Source organism: Pyricularia pennisetigena, chromosome 3 (assembly GCF_004337985.1).
Source record: "Pyricularia pennisetigena strain Br36 chromosome 3, whole genome shotgun sequence".
In the NCBI taxonomy this organism is placed as follows: domain Eukaryota; kingdom Fungi; phylum Ascomycota; class Sordariomycetes; order Magnaporthales; family Pyriculariaceae; genus Pyricularia; species Pyricularia pennisetigena.
Window position 1 is genome coordinate 8320377 of NC_043742.1, and position 18018 is coordinate 8338394.

The window sequence follows — 18018 nt, forward strand, 5'->3', positions numbered from 1 at the left end:
AGAAGGGAGAAGGGGAATGTTGGAATATCAGGGGCTTTCTGTAGACTGTAGGAGGAAATGTTCAAAAATGAAAAAGTATAAAGAAGGATTAGGCAAACGAGATACGATGGAAGGATGTGGGGTTTTATATCAAGAAGCTCTTCGTCCGCTCATCATCTTAGAGTCTCCATGTTTTATTTTATTTCTTTTTTCTCTATATGTCACCCCGGTTCGCCTCAATGGATCCCCCCTTCGCCCTTCTTTTTTTGGGCGGATTTCAACGGGGAACCGGGGTTCGTGATGAGCGATTTTTAAGAAAAAAATCAAAAAAAAAAAAAAAATCACTGCTTTGAAATTCTCAATGGCTTTCCTTTTTGCTTTGTCTTGGCCTCGCCGCCCGGAAGTTTGATGGTTTGTGGCCGCCAAGAGACTCCGTTGCCGGTGGACATGGTACGCATGCCCAGACGTCGCCGAGAACGCCCAGAGCGCAATGCCCGAATCAAAAGCCATATTCGGCTCTTGGCCGGCGGGACCCCCCGACACGGACGACAGCCACCAAAAGGAACGATTCGACCAATTGAAAATCTTGGTCCGAGCACGTTGGTCAATTAACTGGTTCTAAGGTTTTGTGGTCGTGGAAATTCATCAGCTCGTGTCGTGTGCCATCTTGCCGCTTCAAGGTGGGCAGAGAGAGAAGTAGAGCAGGTCAGGTTAACATCACGCGAGCCATTTCCCCATCCAGACCAAGCTGTCGATTTTTTTTTTTTTTTTTTTTCCCTCTGTCGGATCTGCTGCCGGCTTGTCCTCTGAACATTGCTTCCCCTCTTTTTGGTTTCTGCTTTTCTCTCCTTTTGTTTTTGTGTTTCTCTTCAGTCTTCAGTCGTTCAGTTTGACTACAAGACACTCCCTCAAGTCTAGACCTGAAGTTTGAACTTTGAACCCGCGGCGATGGCTTGGCTAAATTGTCCTCTAGACGAGACAAAGTGCAAACCAAGCTTGCCAATCTTCACCTTGGCAGTAGATCTATCACCCTAACCCTGCTCTTGGCCAGTCTTTTTTTATTTTGATTTTGATTTTTTAACCAGTTGCAAGCCAAGCAAAACTTCGAATCAATCAGTCTACTGTAAACTTTGGCTGCTTTTCTTTGCTTCTTTTGCTTATTCCCATGTAGATCTTTTCCCTCCCCTTCCCACAGCCACAACCCTCAAAACATGTTTTCACATGTTTCGAAAGATGCCACAGACCGAGCGTATAGGCCTCTTTTGCCCCTTGCCGCCATCACCAAAACGTTCCATCCCCATTGGTAAATCTTTCCCACCCTCCCCCGGACGTCGTCCAGACAAGCTTAAGTAAAAAGCAAGCTTCATGCGACTGCCACCCTGTGTTTTGTCAAACGAGGGGTAGCATCAGGCTACCCCCAGACGCCTCTTGATGCTTGGTCCTTGTACATGATCGTCACCCGCATTGGCTACGAATATGCGAAAGTAACCTGGTGATACGTTACACTTTTTCTGGACGACTTAGAAAAAAAAACTCATACAATATCATGATACTCAAAACGCAATGCTATAATCAGGGTTTGGTTGCACAGTCACAAATTAAGACAGACAGGTTTCTTGCCGTTTTGTCTTGGGTGAAAGGGGGCGCAGCACTTGAAAGGGTTGTGCCCGCACTGAACTTGGTTTAGGATCTCTGAGGAGGGTATGCACGCAGGTCTGTGTGTCTGAGTGTTCACGGGAAGTATTTCCAGATGAGATTACGACAGGTTTGTTTATTTGTTTGTTTGCTGTTGCCTTCATTTGTCAGCTCATCCGTGGGAATTTCTTGGGGTTTGATAAGCTGCAAAGATGATTGTTCATGTCATGTTTAGAAATTAGTCGAAGCAGTCGAAGCATTCAAATTAGTCATTACGTACCAGTGATAGATGGTTCAGCAGCAAAGATGCGATGCAAAACACAACCTTTCAAACGGACCCTCTAAACTCTCCCGTATGACGAGCGGCAAGTTATAGTGCTATACTGTACAGAAACATGGCAGATTCAAAGCAAATAGATTTTCCTGGTCCAGCCAGATGATGACTGAATCTACACGCTATCAAAGATCAAGTTCAAAAGCCCGAATCATCCAACCGTATCGGCATGAGACTGGAGTCCAACCCGCATCTTTGAATTCCATGTTCAGCTGGAAGCAATATCATCGCCACCTACGGAGCCCCTCCCCCCCTCCTTCCTCCTCCTCCTCTTCCAGATACAGTTCCACCAGACCAACCTCCCTCCTACACCACTTCACCCCCTTCCTGACATCCTCAAGCCCCCATATGCCGCCTCCCACCAGCACTCGACATATCTCATCGACAAGCTCCCTCCCTGTGGTCCCGATCCACCACAAGCCATCTGCACGCGCCCTCCATACGGCAACGCCCCAAAACATGAGCACAAACAACGCCACGGGCTCGCGCGACGCGATGCCGTCCAGGAACCCGCTGTCGAACGTCCCCGACACCCCCGGGACGCTGAGGAAGCTCCCGGACATGCGCTGCAGCAGCTGCTCTGCAAACTCGTACTTCGTCTGCCCGATGGCGAAGCAGTAGGACCGGACGTTGTCGTAGGGCACCGACAGGCCGTCGGCCACCTCGACTTGCACGGCGCCCGCGACGCTCGACATGAGGTTGATGGCCGCCAGCGTCTCGGCGTCCACCAGCCGCATCGCCTCGAGCCGCGGGCTGTAGTCCTCGTACGCCTGCCGCGCCGACGTCGGGCTGTCCAGGTACCACGCCCAGTTGAGTGACGCCGTCTTCGTCGAGCCTGTGAACATCTGCATCGCCATGTGCACGCGCGAAATGACGGATGGTCCGGCGGGCGCCGATGTGCGTGTGGCAGTCACGACGACCACGTCCTCGCTGCCACCGCCACCGCCACTGCCGACTACTCCAGTGGTCAGCGGTCCGCACGACGTGACCTCGGACCCGGGCATGGCCATGTAGTAATACCCCATCATGTCCCCAAACTGCGCAAAGATGTACAGGTTCTCCTTGTCCAGACCGCCCCCGCTCAACCCCCGCCCCCGCCGCCGCCGTCGCCGCCGGTTCCCGAGCTCCTCGACCGCTCGGCGGAACTGCCACCCGGCCAACGCGACATAGGCAGCGGCGGCATCGGCATAGACGCGGGACCCGCTCCTCCTCCCCCAACTACTACTACTACTACTGCTGCTGCTGCTGCTGCTGACGGCCAGATCGGCAGCGGCGAGGGCGAGGGTGGCGCTGAGCAGGAAGTCGTGGCGCAGCATGTCGCGCGGCAGCACGACGCGCAGGAATCCGCTGCACGCCGGTATCATCTGCAGGCCACGCCACGTGCGCACGCTCCAGCGGTGCACGAGCTCGAGCTCCAGTTCGCGCCGGGCCGGCGTGGCGGACGCGGCGCCGATGCTGCTGCTGCTGCTGCTGCTGCTGGAGAAGCAGGACGGAGGGGCTAGGGTCGGGCCCGGGTGGAGCGGAGCGGCCGCTGGGCTGTTGTGCTGCTGCTGTGTTTGTACATTTTGGGTGAGTTGATCGGCGGAGCGGCGGTTCGGTCTGCTCCGTTCAGCTGCGGCGGATGTCATGCTGGAAGATGTGCCCTGTTTGGCTGCGTAGATGCAGACGGAGCCCCTGCGGATGGTACAGTTGGCGCATGGCGGTCCCGTCTCGTCACACTGACGCACGTTTGGTACACGTTAGCTCTGGTGCGACTCCAGTGCCGTCCCGCGTATAATCCATTTCTCGAACGCGCGGGTTCCGACTTTGCGAGCTGGCACCCGACGGCCTGTCGTCTCACACATGGCACGCCCACCATCACCAAGGAAGAAACATGAGCTACATGTTGCGACACCAACACACCTTGATATGTCTAGTTTTGCAAGCGGAACATCCATTGGTGGACTTCCTATGTCCGCCTCTTTTCTTAACGCCGTTGACATTTATCATGTTCTGTCAAAAAATGATTGTATGCGATTGGATATTTCTTTGGCATTTATATTTCCCTCGTCCCGCGTCAAGAATGGAGAGACTGAGTCTGTGTATATATATAGTAAAAAAATGTCAAAAACCTCAGTTTGTTACCAAGCCTTTCTCCTTTCTATGCATCCTTCATTTGCCTCGGTTCCACGATGGCCTCTACTCTGCCTGTTGTGCTACCCCAGGTTGCAGATGGGCGGACTTGGCGCTCACTCGCCAAGCGATTGATAGTGCATATAGTTGCCTTGGTTGGAACGCCAACACGCGTAAAGGTTATCACCAAGGTTGGATAAGGGTGGCAACGATGCACATGGTAAGCAGGTCAGCATCGACAGCATCTCGATCATCTATTCTGTCAGCATTGGGACAGGGCGGGCTTTGGGTTGGACATCAAGGCTTGATAAATCTGATGACAAAAAAAGAAAACAAACACTTGAACAAGTGTGCATGACAAATGTATATATAATCCTCACAGCGGGGATTATGGGGAAGAAGCGATAAAAAAAGTCAAAAGTAAACTGGAATCATGCATCAGCCGTGAATCGAACACGGGGCCCATCGAATATCTTCCGGAGAATGGCAACGATGGATTTTACCACTAAACCACTGATGCAACTCGTGGAGTTGCTGAGGATTATTGACAGGTATCCGTGTTTTGAGGATTATATACAATTCTTAAACCACAGCCAATTTGACTTGCGTCCACGGCCGGTCGCAAAATTTCTTGTCCCTACCGAACAATGACAAGTGTCCGACCAACTTAATGTTGCATTGCGCATGTAGTAGTTGAAAACCTTGTTCAGGGAAAGAGATTACGCGCGGTCATGGCCGGTTAATCTGTCAACTGCCAGTATCCTAGACACCTAGGAACAAGGACGATAAAATGGTATATAATTGCGCACATATTGGCTTTTGGACTGGTCGTACCGCGTAATATAAAGATCCTCTACGATGATAGTTTTTTTTTTTTTATCATCATTTCCCCAAAAACCCCACGTAACCGTTTTAAGCAGGCTTGGGAGTCTGCTGTACGACATACAAAGCTGGACGGTCGACAACAGCCACGCAAGCTATGCTCGGTGAGCTACAACGAGTGGGGTATTTGGGGAAAATAATAAAAATTTGGAGATGGAGGAGGGGCAGCGGAGGAAAACAAAGGAAGTGGGAGTAAAAAGGCGATTAAAAAAAAAAAAAAAAAAAAAAAAAAAAAAAAAAAAAAAAGTAAGTTGTCTAGGCAAGAACAGACAAACAAAAAATCACATCTGTTCATTCACAGACAGACACCCTGGATGTCGTTCAAGAGCCAAGAAAGCACCCTTCCCGGTAGTTATCGCCCCAATCCTCCAATGGCAAAGATACCATCTCCTTGGGCCGACGTCGGGGTGGGGCTCCGTGAGATTTCGAAAGGTGCCAAGGGTTCAATCTGTATACTTTGTACAGAGTAAGACTGGTACAGCAGAATACTACCGCAAGACCGGAACACGTTCGAGCCCACTTCTCGAACTCTTGCATACCCCTGGAGTCGGTGCGGATATGCCCTGTGGAGGCGATGATAAGGAGCCAAAGATAAAATAGAAAAAAAGTTCCCGGGGTTTGGGTCCGCCTGGGGTCCGCGCCGGGTGGCGGGACCAATGCGATCATCCCCCCTCAATCACTTGTGTTACTTACTCGTCTTTTTTCTTCTTCATCTCTTCTTGTTACCCTTGACGACTCTAATCCGGGAATTGTTTATATCAACGGGCGCAAGCCCGCGAATTCAACCGGCTTGTGTTATTTTTTTTTTTTCTTTTTTTCTTTTTCTGCGCGGCCAGCAGTTGCACGTACGGCCCCTGCACCACCATAATAGTAACTGCTGCCAGCAATTGGTCCATAATCCCGTCGCATATTTCAACAGCTGCTCGGCAGTGCCAGAACAATGGCAGTCGAGGACCGGGCGGCGACCGATGTGGAGGCGTCGGGCGTCAAGGAGCCGTATTCCTCTGATCAGGACAAGCGCGATGTGAGCATTGGGCCTGCCGTCACTGGCGACATGACGCTCGAGGAGCTCGGCGTGGACGAGAAAGCTCTGGTGCGAAAGCTTGACAAGTACCTACTCTGGCTAGTGATGAGCTTGTACCTGTTTAGCTTTCTCGACAGGTGAGGTCTCGTCTATTCTAGCTTTGCGCAGATTCACAGGCGAGGACTAAGCAACCTGTCTCTGTCCCACAACCCTGGCCATCACCCACTGACGCAAGCATCCAAAACCCCGACAGAGTAAACATTGGCAATGCCCGTCTCTACCACTTTGAAGAGGACCTCGGCCTGGTGGGCAACCAGTTCCAGATCGCCGTCTCCATCCTCTTCGTCACCTACATCACCTTCGAAGTGCCCTCCAACCTGGTCATCCAAAAGTTCACGCCGCGCTATTTTATCGCCTTCATCACCGTCGGCTGGGGCATCGTCGCAACCCTGACGGGGCTTGTCCAGAACTACGGAGGCCTGATCGCATGTCGTCTCATCCTCGGCGCACTCGAGGCCGGGCTGTTCCCTGGCATGAACATCTTTTTGACCCTGTTCTACACCAAACACGAGCTGGCCATGAGGGTGGGCTATCTTTTTGTGAGTGCCGCAATCGCTGGCGCAATAGGAGGGCTGTTGGCGTTTGGCATTGGACACATGGACGGCATCGCGGGGATGCACGGCTGGAGGGTGAGTCTTCCCTATATATAAAGTCCTATCCTGATTCTTCTTGGGTGTACTTGTCAACAAGGGAAAAAAAAAAAAAAAAAAAAAAAAAACGGCAAGAAACCCAACTGACCCCTTGAACCTCGCAGTGGATCATGATTGTCGAAGGCATCCCGACCATCCTCCTCGGGGTCTGCGTCTTCTTCTTCCTTCCCAACAACGCCGAGACGGCCTACTTCCTGACCGAGAACGAGAAAAAGGCAATGGTGATCCGCCGCGCGCGACAGTACGGGCACACGACGTCTGCGCAAAAGTTCAGCAAGAAGGACATGAACAAGGCCTTCTCGGACTGGAAGGTCTGGCTGTTCGCGGCGGGCCAGTTCGGGGCCGACACATGCCTGTACGGCTTCTCGACCTTCCTCCCTACCATCATCCGCGGCATCGGCACCTGGAGCAACGCGGAGGTGCAGCTGCTCACCATCCCGTGCTACTTCCTCGGCGCCGTGTCGTACATGACCACCGCGTACTGGTCCGACCGCACCCAGCGCCGGGGCGTGTTCTGCGTCGGCTTCGCCCTGACCACCTGCGTCGGCTACGCCATCCTCATCTCGCCGCTGCCGTCGGGCGTGCACTACTTTGGATGCTTCCTGGTTGCGACCGGCTTGTACGTCCTCGTCGGACTGCCGCTGGCCTGGCTGCCCAGCAACAGTCCCCGGTACGGGAAGCGGACCACCGCCAACGGGCTGCAGTTGACGATTGGAAACTCGAGTGGAATCATGGCGCCGTTTATATAGTGAGTATTTTTTTTTTCTCTCTCTCTTTTCTTCGGCGCATCGAAATCACAGAAAGCAAAAAGAGCGAGTGACTGACGTGGAACCCTTTGCAAACAACAGCGAGTCGAGGGACGCCCCGCGGTACATTCGCGGACACGCAACTACCATGGCCATGGTGGCCATGGCGGGCGCCATCTACGCCACCATGTCGTGGTGGTTCGCAAGGGAGAACAGGCTTCGGGAGGAGGGCAAGGTCAAGCCCGAGCACCAAAGCCTGACTGAGGATGAAATGGCCGAGCTCGGCGACGAAAGTCCCAGGTTCAGGTATGCGATTTGAGAGTGAGAGAGAGAGAGAGAGAGGGATCGGGGTGAGGACTACCTAGAAAGAGGGATTGCGCGGCCTCGGCCTTTTTAGATATCATTTTTCTGCTGTTGTAATGGTTTCGAGATTAAGATGCAAGTTTTTTTTTTTTTGTTTCCGCTGTCATGTCTCTTCCTTATCCTTATTTTTATTTCTGCTGGCACGAGGTCTTGAAGAGGTGTATGTCCGAGACGTTTTATGACTGAGGCTGCGGGCCGTTATCCCGCCGCTTTTTACTTGTAGATCACAAATTAATGATGGATGAGGGGGCCACTTGGCTGCTGAAGATTTGTATTTGAGGTTGGGACAAAGTATGGAGTAGTCCTGTGAACGACACCGACAAGGAACTGCGGCTGGATGCATCCGGTGAGCATTTCGTTCTAGTGAAAATGGCGGAATTCACAAACCTTGTCTACCATGGGATACCTGGACGGTTGAACAAGATCAAGGTGATCAAGGTATACATACAGCAATAATGGTTTGAGTGAGCGGCAGAAATGCATGGCCCTTACACAAATCTCCAGCAGCGCAGCTGGTAAGCTTCGACACCGAAATTCAAAGTGGAAGCTAGGCGTCGGGGTGAATTGCACCCCGACGCCTAGCCTTACGGAGCGGGCCGGGGGTTTAAGGCGCTAGACGCTGTAAAGTTCTGTCGCCAAGCTGCCTAGTTCGACGGTGGCTTGTGTTCGCTCTTGTTTTGACGTTTTGGTGCTGTAGCAAACGAGGGCGCCCCCTTGACGATTTGGAGATTGTCGGCCGGTCAAATTATGATTGGGTAAAACCTATGTGTTTTGGCAGGGGGAGTAAGCAAGGGATGCCAGCAAAACTTTCAACGGCGACACGTTTTCATGTGGTGCAGTTACTTGGGGGCTGTACGTTGTAGACTTGTAGTTGGGTATTTATCTCAACATTGAATCTGCCATTTTGACGGTGATCGAGCACAGATGATTAATGTTTTTTCGTCTCTTGTACGTTATTTATTTTATTTTGCTCTACTCTATTTTGTTCGTCCGTTTTTTTGTTTTTGTTTTTTTAGGCAGCGCAATTGATGCAGAGATGGGACGATCGTGTCTACAGTAGTTCGTCAATCAATCCACTGATGAGCAAAGACAACAGATCATGTTTAATATTGGACAAGGATAACGAAAAGAGGTCACCATCCGAAATGCTCTCTCTGGGGTAAAACAGTCTGCAATATTCTCCCTGGCAAAGCATAACCACCCAAAACAGGCATCTAGAATCGAGATTCGGAATGGCGGGCCCGGACGCGAACCAGATGATACTGGCAAAGTCACGGGTCGATGGGAACAAGGTTGGCGAAGAGTTCATGTCAAGAACCTGATTCGGTAAGCTCGTTGCATTTTGGAACTTGAGAACTGCAACAGAGCATCGAAATCCGAAAAGCGTAGAGAAAAGGAGCAAGTTAATTTGTTGAATTATCTGCTGAACAGAACAGGAAAAAAAAAAAAAAAAAAACACCCTCAGCACAGTATACTGTAATTAGTCTACAGTAGTAGAATATCATATTCAATCCTGAAACAAGGGATGGAACAGAAGCTGCTGGCCTTCCCGACCGCAGTTGACGTCAAGTAGTTGTATGGATTTCTTGTCGGTTTGTCGATTGCAATCATTTGCAGCCGCTTGGAACACTTCAGGTGTGCCACCGATTCCACTTGGCGGAAAATCCCCATTGTCGAGTCAGAAAACTTCCATTTCCCGCGCCTCGGCCGTCAAAAAAAACAATGGGGAAATTTCCCGCAAGCGAGCTTGTTGGCAAGCCGCCGCCAAGCTGGAATCCCAAACTGCCAAACCCGTACCGGCTGCTCCATTGTCCCGTAAGCAGCAATTCAACTGGCGATCAGGGGTCGGCCGGACCATTTTGTCGCCAAGGGTCCTATCCTAGTCAATGCCGTGGTGTCTCCAGTGTGACATCCAATTCGACCAAGAGGAGGCATCCTGAATGGGAGAGGGGACCAACAGAGGGGGCAAAGTTGCAATATTTACCGAACGGTCTTTTGGTACTGGGCCCGAAGACCATCAAATCCTTGCCGGACCCATGGAGAAAAAAAAAAAAAACGTTTGATGGTCTCTGGGTACGGATCAGGTTCGCGTACTTGGCCTTGTATCAAAATCCCTCCACCTCGGTTGGTCTCTCTGAATATAAAAAGACGATGGGATATGTGGTTTCCAATCGACCTTCTTTTGCTCCTCTTTCTCTCCATCCCGCCAACGCTCTTTGCTGCATCTGAACAAACACAAACAAATTCCGACCCGGTGTCGTTTATATTCTTCTTTCAAGCTTCAATTTTTTAAAACATCCGACCAGGCGTCGCTCTTTAAACTACACCGCTCACTCTCAAATTTGTTCGTGTCCAATCTCGGTCAATACACCTTTTAATTCAAAATGGTCCGCATCACCATCGCAGCTACCCTGGCTTGTAAGTTTTATGTCTTGCAAAGAGACCCTCACTAGTGCTTTTGTGCTGCGAACAAATAGCACACACACACACACACACACAACAGCCCAAAGCCAACAACACATGTAGCTGACCTGAATCCCGCCCAATAGTCGCCGCCCTCGTCATGGGCCAGGCCATCCCCAACAACGCCGGCGCCCGCTCCGTCGGCAACGGCAACGGCGAGCAGTTTACCACCGGAGGTTGCGTGGCCGACGCCGACTGCCAGGAGGGCTGCTGCGCCAACAACGGCCAGGGCGTCGGTATCTGCTCCGGCATCGGCGCCGAGTTCCAGAACGGCAAGCAGGGCTGCGGCTTCAGCGACCCCAACGCCGCCGACACCATCGCCAAGGCCAAGGCCCAGGTCCAGCGCCAGGGTTTCTAAGGGAAGTGATGCGGGTTTCTGCAGAGGAAGAAGAGGGTTTTGGGGAAGAGCTGAGGCTGGGGTCGGCAAGAAAATACATGCGACTACCGTTGTCCTCCTCTTGAGATATAGAGGGTTTTCTTGTCTACTTGGAGGATTGCCCCGGGGGGCTTGGTGGATTGGGGCCCTCGGGGGGGTGTCCTCGATAATATCTTGCAACCGCTAGAACCAGCAACATTATCTGGACTAGTTAGTTACCAGCAAGAGGTGATGTCTGGGCTCGATTGAACTGATAGAGCCGAGACTCAATACAATATCCACAATCAACAAACTTAATGAACAGCATGTCTGTCTGTCTGTCTGTAAGGCTGTTTCTTCGCCATGTCCTGAGCAGGGAGAATATCAACACTTGTATCTGATCTGCGTTCGGTCGGCAACCGGCAAGATACCCAAGCATGGTAGCGAAAGCTGGGCGGTCTGATAAGCCCGATTGCCAAGGAATGCCAGGCAGCCGGCCGTTCATGGTTTGTCTGGTCCAGAAAAGGCAATTGACCGAGCCAGAATTCTCCTCAAAAATTCCTCTCTCATCTTCACCTTCTACGCTCCTCCCAATCATGTCAAGGTAAAGCTCATATTGCGTCAAACTCGACGATATGGGCAAATGCATGTCGACCCCGAAGATGGAGCTCCTCGACCTACCAAACGAAGTCCTGCAGGGGATCTGTAACCAGCTGGACGGACCACATTATGTCGTGCTCGGCCAGAGCATTTTCTCCACTCGCGACTTTATACCAGACAGCCCGTCGCTGGCCAAGCTCTGCCTCGTATGCAGGCGCCTCCGCGACATGGCGCAGCCTGTCCTGTTCCGAAACTATCATCGAAGCGTGGATTGGAACGACAGGTCCGAGCAAAGGCTCTTCGCCTTCACCGTCGCCGTCGCCAGGAACCCGCGGCTGGCCTCGTACGTCCGCACGGTGGACGCCGCGTACCTGCAGCCAAATTGGGACACGAAAGGTGCGGGCGACGACGCCTTTGTTGCCGCCATCGCCAAGGAACGGCTCGGCTTTCCGAGCGAGAAGGATTTGGATGGGGACCGCCGTCTTTACGGCCGGCCCAAGGATTTCTTGTCCGAGGTGGTGCCGGCCCTGCTCTTGCTGCTTTGTCCGAATCTGGAGGAGCTCAAGGTCGACGTCCCCGACTTGGACGCAGAGGACAATGGTTGGATTCGAGGCTGGCCCAACGGGCCCTGGCGTGACGCAGACCAGGTCGCCGATCCGTCGGCCGGGCACCGCAGGAAGTTGGCCCTCGGCTCGCTGACGCTGGACTTTGGGTATCAGGACAGCGAGGAGGAAGACATGGTGAGCCCCGACCTGGCCTTGGTCGCTGAGATTGTACGCTGCTCACCGCAGCTCCGACAGCTCAGGATAAGCAACTGCCTGTGCCTGATGGAGTCGGGCAAGCTCGCACTCGGCAACCTGACGCTCCTGCACCTGCACGACTGCGGCCTGGACCCCCGGAGCCTGCGCGACGTGCTCGAGGCGGCAGCGCGGCTCGAGACCTTCAGCTACACGCCGTTTGGGCTGTACTGCGAGACGAGCGAAGCCAGGCCCATCGGCGACCAGACCCTCCCGAGGGAGGTGTTTGAAGCCCTGGCCGCCAGCCCGTCGCGCGAGACGCTCCTGCACCTGTCGGTCGACTTTCACTGCCCGGCCGAGGTGCTGGGAGACGGACAGGACCTGACGGGGTTCCTGGCGGCGCGGCCAGCGGCGTCGCCGTCGTCGCGATTCCCCTTCCCGCGGCTGCAGACGCTCGTGGTGTCGGACGGCTGCCTGTACGGGCCCGGATACCGCGGCGGGTCCCAGGTGCTGGCGGACGCGCTGCCGGCGGGCATGAGGACGCTCGAGGTGGTGGGGGTTCAGGACCCGCTGAGGCCGCGCGACGACCTCGTGCGGGTGGCAAAGCGGTCCAGCGCGCTCGAGCTGCCCGAGATGCGAGTCATCTCGGTGCTGGAGGCCAGGGGGCAGACGCAGGAGATCAGCACCGAGTGGGGACGGGATTTTGGCTACGAGTCGCTGTTTGACGCGCTTGAGGAGGAGACTGGCGACGTGGCGAGGTGTCACTACTATCAGCAGAATATCAACTCGTCTCTGAGCGTGTAGTGTAGCTGCCTGCGTATGCTGCCTTTGGCGACTACATGCTTTTTTTTTTTTTTTTTTTTTTTTTCACACATCAGATCCAAAGTGATCTGCTTCATTCGTTGGCGTCGTTGACTTTTGCCAACTTTGTCTAGACCACAGTAGTTTAATGTTTAGTTCCCCCAGATCCACCCATTAATCCACGAGTAAATTCTACAAAGCTCCTCTCAGTAACGAGTCATGACTTGGTAAGCTACCCCAACCGGCCTTCCTAGCTTTCTTTCTTATTTTCTTTTCTCTCTAGTCTTTACCCTTCCCTTTCTCGATCGACAAAAGTCATTTTGAAAGAGAGGGTTTTTGTAGATTGCATAGAAGCGGTGAATGCTAAGTGTGCATGTGCGTATGTACCCTATCAAGCCTATGCGAGCTAGACACCGTCGAATGATGTGCACAGGTCCCCACGATCGTCGCATCGCATTTGCATCGCAGTAAAGTTTGTGCCGCTTTGGGAGTAGAGAGCACAAACAATTACAGAGTGTCTCGTCATAATATACTGTATTAGGAGGGCCAAATTCGAGCAAGACTATTACTCCAAGTTGAAGCAGCCGGGCGGACAGAATATAGCTGCGTGTGATGGCACTTCATTCAGCTCACCTGACCGAGAGCAGAATTGAATTTAGGCCCGTAACCGTTGAAGCTGCTTAAATTCTCGATGCTGTGATCCCTCTTTCGTCATTCGGCTCGGGGTCGGTGCGGGGTATGCATGGAGTACTCCAGAAGACGGTTAAATCCCAAGCTACGTACAGTACGTGTACATGTATGTACTCTTGCCTATACCTATACCTGTTCCTATTTAGCTTCCTCCCAGCGCCAGTCCCCCGGTCAATGCACAGGGTTGACTCGTATTGAAAAAAAAAAACATCAGTGTGAAATCTTATCGTAGTATGCTTCTTGGTTTCTATTCTGGAAATTTTTCTTTGGGGCATTTGGAATCAAAATGAGCTTGGCTTGCTTGGTACGTACAAAGACCGAGGGGACCTGCCTCATGTAAGCAAGTAACTAGGCTAGATAATTACGCCATGAGGCACCCCAGCTGGCCATAGCTTGAACAAGGGGCTTCCCTTTAACTAGGAAACAAGCTTGAAAATTTTGGAGAAGCTACCATAACCTAATTAAGCCGCTGACTTTTTTTTTTTATTTTTCTCTTTCTTTTTTTCTTCTTCTCCCTGCCGGGTTACCCGAGCTTGGTTAGTCAATCCAATTGACCCAACCATCCACGTATAAAAAAAAAAAAAAAAAGTGATAACGCAACAACAACAAATTACACAACAACATCGCCAAGTCCCAACCAACTGCAACAAGCTATTCGTCATTCAGGTATTGCCGAGTGAATATCGAATAGCTAAGCCTCATCACGCGACGGGTCTAAGCCAAGTGGCAGCCACAGTCGAGTAGCAACCACGTGCTGATCCCCCCCCCAAGCGCCAAGGTGAACGACTCCATACGATGCAGCCAGGCGGCGGGTCTTTCACCTTGGCGGGGGAGTTCTGTCCACTCAGCAAGAGATGCTAACATCAGTGCCAAGATCTACCCACCGAGTCGTTGGATACCTAGCGGTTTGCCTTGGCTTGCTTGTCTTGCAGTCATGGTCGAGAGAGAAAAAAAAAAAAAAAAAAAAAAAAAAAAGGTTGTTCGCAACAGCAAGACTGCCAAGCCCATAGCTGTTGTCTCCACTGCCAATTCACCCAAGAGATGTCTTGGCCGGGCTGCGGACAAGATGGCCAGATCCATTCATCCCTACCATTCCGTTTCCGTGGTAGCCTTTAAGGGGACCACTTTGCCCAGGCGCTTGACGTGAGATTGGCCTTTGCTTTTCTTTGCTTTTCTCACCTGTGCTACCCACTCACTCTAACCGGCCCGGTCTACGACACTACCTTGCTTTGCTTTTGTCGGCTGTTGAGCGAAAGACGCAGTGTCAAAGATACAAATCACGACAGAGCTGCTGGTCTAGAACTGCTCCACACGCCTTGCTGGTCCTCACGCGACACGACCAAGTAAAAGGCTCGAGTACAACCAAAATCATCTAGTACTATGCTACCGAAGTAGACCAGAGCACTTGACTGGCGCAGGACCACGAACCTAACCGAACCCTCCCCTCGACCTCTCTCTCTCTCTCCCTCCGACCCCGACCATCCTCCCTCCCCCGCATCTCTCAGCTCGGCGCTGCCAACGCGTCAGTCAGCCAGCGGCCTCTCGATGGCCGACGCCATAACCGCCGCCGCCTCCTCACCCACCGGACTGTCGTCACCGGCGTCCGAGAAGACGCAACAACCCTCCACTGCCGAGCAGCAGGTCGATTTGACCGACGACTCGCCGCCCGAGAACAACAAGTTCGCCTTTACTCCGGCGCAGCTGCACAAGCTTTCCCTCGCGCGCTCGCTCGAAGTGCTCGATGCTTTCGGCGGGCTTCACGGCCTGGCCGCGGGCCTGCGGACCGATCTGCAGGCCGGTCTGAGCATCGACGAGGACCAGCTCGAAGGCACCGTCCCCTTTGAGGAGGCCGTCAGGGCCGGGAGGGAGAAGAGACCCCCGGCCATCAAGCCGCTCGAGACGGGTGCTGACCAACAAAAACATGGGGCCTTCAAGTTGGACCTGGCAGACCTGGGCGCCGCCGGTGCCCATCAGCAGAGGGGGTTTGTGGATCGGCGGCGCGTCTTTGGCGAGAACAAGCTGCCCAAGCGCAAGCAGAGATCCTTCCTGGAGCTTGCCTGGATCGCCTTCAACGACAAGCTCATCTTTCTGCTGACGGCCAGCGCCACCATCTCTCTCGCCCTGGGAATATACGAGGCTGTCGAGGCGGAGGAGGGCGAGCCCAGGATACAGTGGCTCGACTCGGTCACTGTAATGGTTGCCATTGGTACGCCAGAACCACCCCTCCCGACGGTTGCCCGTTTGCTTGGATGATGATGCGCCGTTTTCTTTTTCCTTTTCTTTTCTTTTGTCAAAAGGATTCCTCATCAAGCTTTATTTATTGCTAACCACTCGAAACCCCACCCCCCACCCCCCCCTCCTTCACAGCCGTTATCGTATTTGGCAGCGCAACAAACGACTGGAACAAGAATCGCAAGTTTGCCAAGCTCAACGAGCGCAAGGAGCAGCGCGACGTCAAGGTCATAAGATCCGGCAAGACGATGAACATCTCCATCTACGACCTCCTGGTGGGCGACATCATGCACATCGAGACGGGAGACGTGGTGGCCGTGGATGGTGTGCTCGTCAATGGCTCTGGTATCCAGGTGGACGAGTCGTCCCTCTCTGGCGAGTCGGAGCTGGTACACAAGACGGCCATCGGCCCCACGGACGGGGCGGGCAAGCAGCCCGAGAAGGAGAAGGCCAAGGCCGAGAAGCAGACCACCCACCGCGTCACCGCATCCGATCCCTTCATCCTCAGCGGCACCACCGTCAACGGAGGCGTGGGCAACTACCTCGTCATCTCGGTGGGCACCAACTCGACCTTTGGCAGGACGCTCATGAACCTGCGAACCGAGGTCGAGGAGACGCCGCTGCAGCAGAAGCTGGGCAAGCTGGCCAGGCAGCTGATCACGCTGGGAGCCATCGCCGGCCTCGTCTTCTTCCTCATCATGTTCATCCGCTTCTGCGTCGGCATCCCCGGCTCCTCCAAGACCTCGGCCGCCCTGGCCATGGAGTTCTTCAAGACGCTCATCCTCGCCGTCACGGTCGTGGTGGTCACGGTGCCCGAGGGGCTGGCGCTGGCCGTCACGCTCGGCCTGGCCTTTGCGACGTCGCGCATGCTCAAGGACAAGAACCTGGTGCGCATGATCCGCTCCTGCGAGGTCATGGGCAACGCCACCTGCATCTGCTCCGACAAGACCGGCACCCTGACGCAGAACGTCATGACCGTCGTGGCCGGCAACGTGGGGGTGACCGAGGCCTTCGGGGAGGAGGCGACCGCCATCGAGTCCGACAACAACAGCCCAGAGGCGTCGGGCCCTGACGTCGACAAAAAGGCCGCCGCCGCCGCCGCCCCGCCGCCGCCCGTGACCGCTTCATCTGCGCGCCAGTTCGTGGCCAGGCTGGCGCCCGAGGTCAAGGATCTCATCAGGGCCGGCATCGTCCACAACACGACGGCGTTCGAGAGCGACGACGGCTTCGTCGGCATGAGCACCGAGACGGCGCTGCTCAAGTTTGCGCGTGAACATCTCGCCATGGGGCCGCTGAACGAGGAGCGCACAAACGCCGACATTGTGGACATGTTCCCGTTTGACGCCTCCAACAAGTGGATGGCCGTCATGGTCAAGCTGCCCGGCGACGGCGGCGGCGGCGGCTATCGCTTGCTGGTCAAGGGCGCCGCCGAGGTGGTCTTGGACCGGTGCACACGCGTGCTGAGCAGCGACCCTAGGGCTGAGGCTGAGGAGGAAGAAAGGGATGCCGGCGGCCTGGCGGCGGCGGCGGCGACCGACGAGTTCAGCTCGGAGATGCACACAAAGCTCCGCCAGGTGGTGCAGTCCTACGCCGTCAAGATGCTGCGTCCGGTGGCGATGGCGTATCGAGACTTCCAGGACCCGGTGGAGGTGTTTGAAGACGTCAAGGATCCGACGTCGATCGACTTCAAGGCCAAGTTCGAGAGGCTCACGTTCCTGTCGCTCTTCGCCATCAAGGACCCGCTCCGACCCGAGGTCAACGACGCGGTGAGGAAGTGCCAGGAGGCCGGGGTGTTTGTGCGCATGGTCACGGGCGACAACTTCCTCACGGCCAAGGCCATCGCGACCGAGTGCGGCATCTACACGGCCGGAGGCATCGCCATGGACGGGCCGACCTTTCGCAAGCTCAGCGAGGCCCAGCTGGACCTGGTCATCCCGCGCCTGCAGGTGCTCGCGCGCTCGAGCCCCGAGGACAAGCTGCTGCTCGTGTCGCACCTCAAGGGCATGATGGAGACGGTGGCCGTCACGGGCGACGGCACCAACGACGCCCTGGCCCTCAAGGCCGCCGACGTCGGCTTCGCCATGGGCATCCAGGGCACCGAGGTCGCCAAGGAGGCCGCGTCCATCATCCTGCTCGACGACAACTTTACCTCCATCGTCAAGGCCCTGTCGTGGGGTCGGACCGTCAACGACGCCGTGCGCAAGTTTCTGCAGTTTCAGTTCACCATCAACATAACCGCCGGCACGCTGACTGTTGTTTCTGAGCTGTCGGGCGACAACATTTTCAAGGTTGTGCAGCTGTTGTGGATGAATCTGATCATGGTGAGTTTTCTTTTTTTTTTTTTTTTTTTTTTTG

General features: G+C 54.1%; 6 protein-coding genes across 6 annotated transcripts in view; 5 read left to right on the forward strand and 1 right to left on the reverse strand.

The window, feature by feature from the left end:
• Positions 1 to 2172: 2172 nt before the first annotated feature.
• PpBr36_03930 (uncharacterized protein) lies at positions 2173 to 3937 on the reverse strand (the record flags this gene model as incomplete). The annotated part of the gene is made up of 2 exons (XM_029891099.1): positions 2173 to 3666; positions 3851 to 3937. The coding sequence occupies 2 exons, from the start codon at positions 3935 to 3937 to the stop codon at positions 2173 to 2175; spliced, it is 1581 nt and encodes a 526-aa protein (XP_029753514.1).
• Positions 3938 to 5882: 1945 nt separating this feature from the next.
• Positions 5883 to 7741, forward strand: PpBr36_03931 (uncharacterized protein; the record flags this gene model as incomplete). The annotated part of the gene is made up of 4 exons (XM_029891100.1): positions 5883 to 6103; positions 6220 to 6655; positions 6781 to 7424; positions 7525 to 7741. 4 exons carry the CDS (start codon positions 5883 to 5885, stop codon positions 7739 to 7741), a joined length of 1518 nt encoding a protein of 505 aa, XP_029753513.1.
• Positions 7742 to 8405: 664 nt separating this feature from the next.
• PpBr36_03932 (uncharacterized protein) lies at positions 8406 to 8648 on the forward strand (the record flags this gene model as incomplete). The annotated part of the gene is made up of 1 exon (XM_029891101.1): positions 8406 to 8648. A coding segment is annotated over one exon (243 nt), but the record flags the coding sequence as incomplete, so codon positions are not given.
• A 1521-nt stretch (positions 8649 to 10169) lies between these two features.
• On the forward strand, positions 10170 to 10606 carry PpBr36_03933 (uncharacterized protein; the record flags this gene model as incomplete). The annotated part of the gene is made up of 2 exons (XM_029891102.1): positions 10170 to 10203; positions 10335 to 10606. 2 exons carry the CDS (start codon positions 10170 to 10172, stop codon positions 10604 to 10606), a joined length of 306 nt encoding a protein of 101 aa, XP_029753511.1.
• Positions 10607 to 11238: 632 nt separating this feature from the next.
• On the forward strand, positions 11239 to 12744 carry PpBr36_03934 (uncharacterized protein; the record flags this gene model as incomplete). The annotated part of the gene is made up of 1 exon (XM_029891103.1): positions 11239 to 12744. One exon carries the CDS (start codon positions 11239 to 11241, stop codon positions 12742 to 12744), a length of 1506 nt encoding a protein of 501 aa, XP_029753510.1.
• Positions 12745 to 14976: 2232 nt separating this feature from the next.
• PpBr36_03935 (uncharacterized protein) overlaps positions 14977 to 18018 on the forward strand; it is a gene marked incomplete at both ends in the record, with an annotated part of 4221 nt that continues 1179 nt past the window's right edge. Inside the window, 2 exons of the mRNA XM_029891104.1 lie at positions 14977 to 15637; positions 15799 to 17984. Coding sequence (XP_029753509.1) covers positions 14977 to 15637; positions 15799 to 17984 — 2847 coding nt within the window. The remainder of the gene's footprint in view (positions 15638 to 15798; positions 17985 to 18018) is intronic.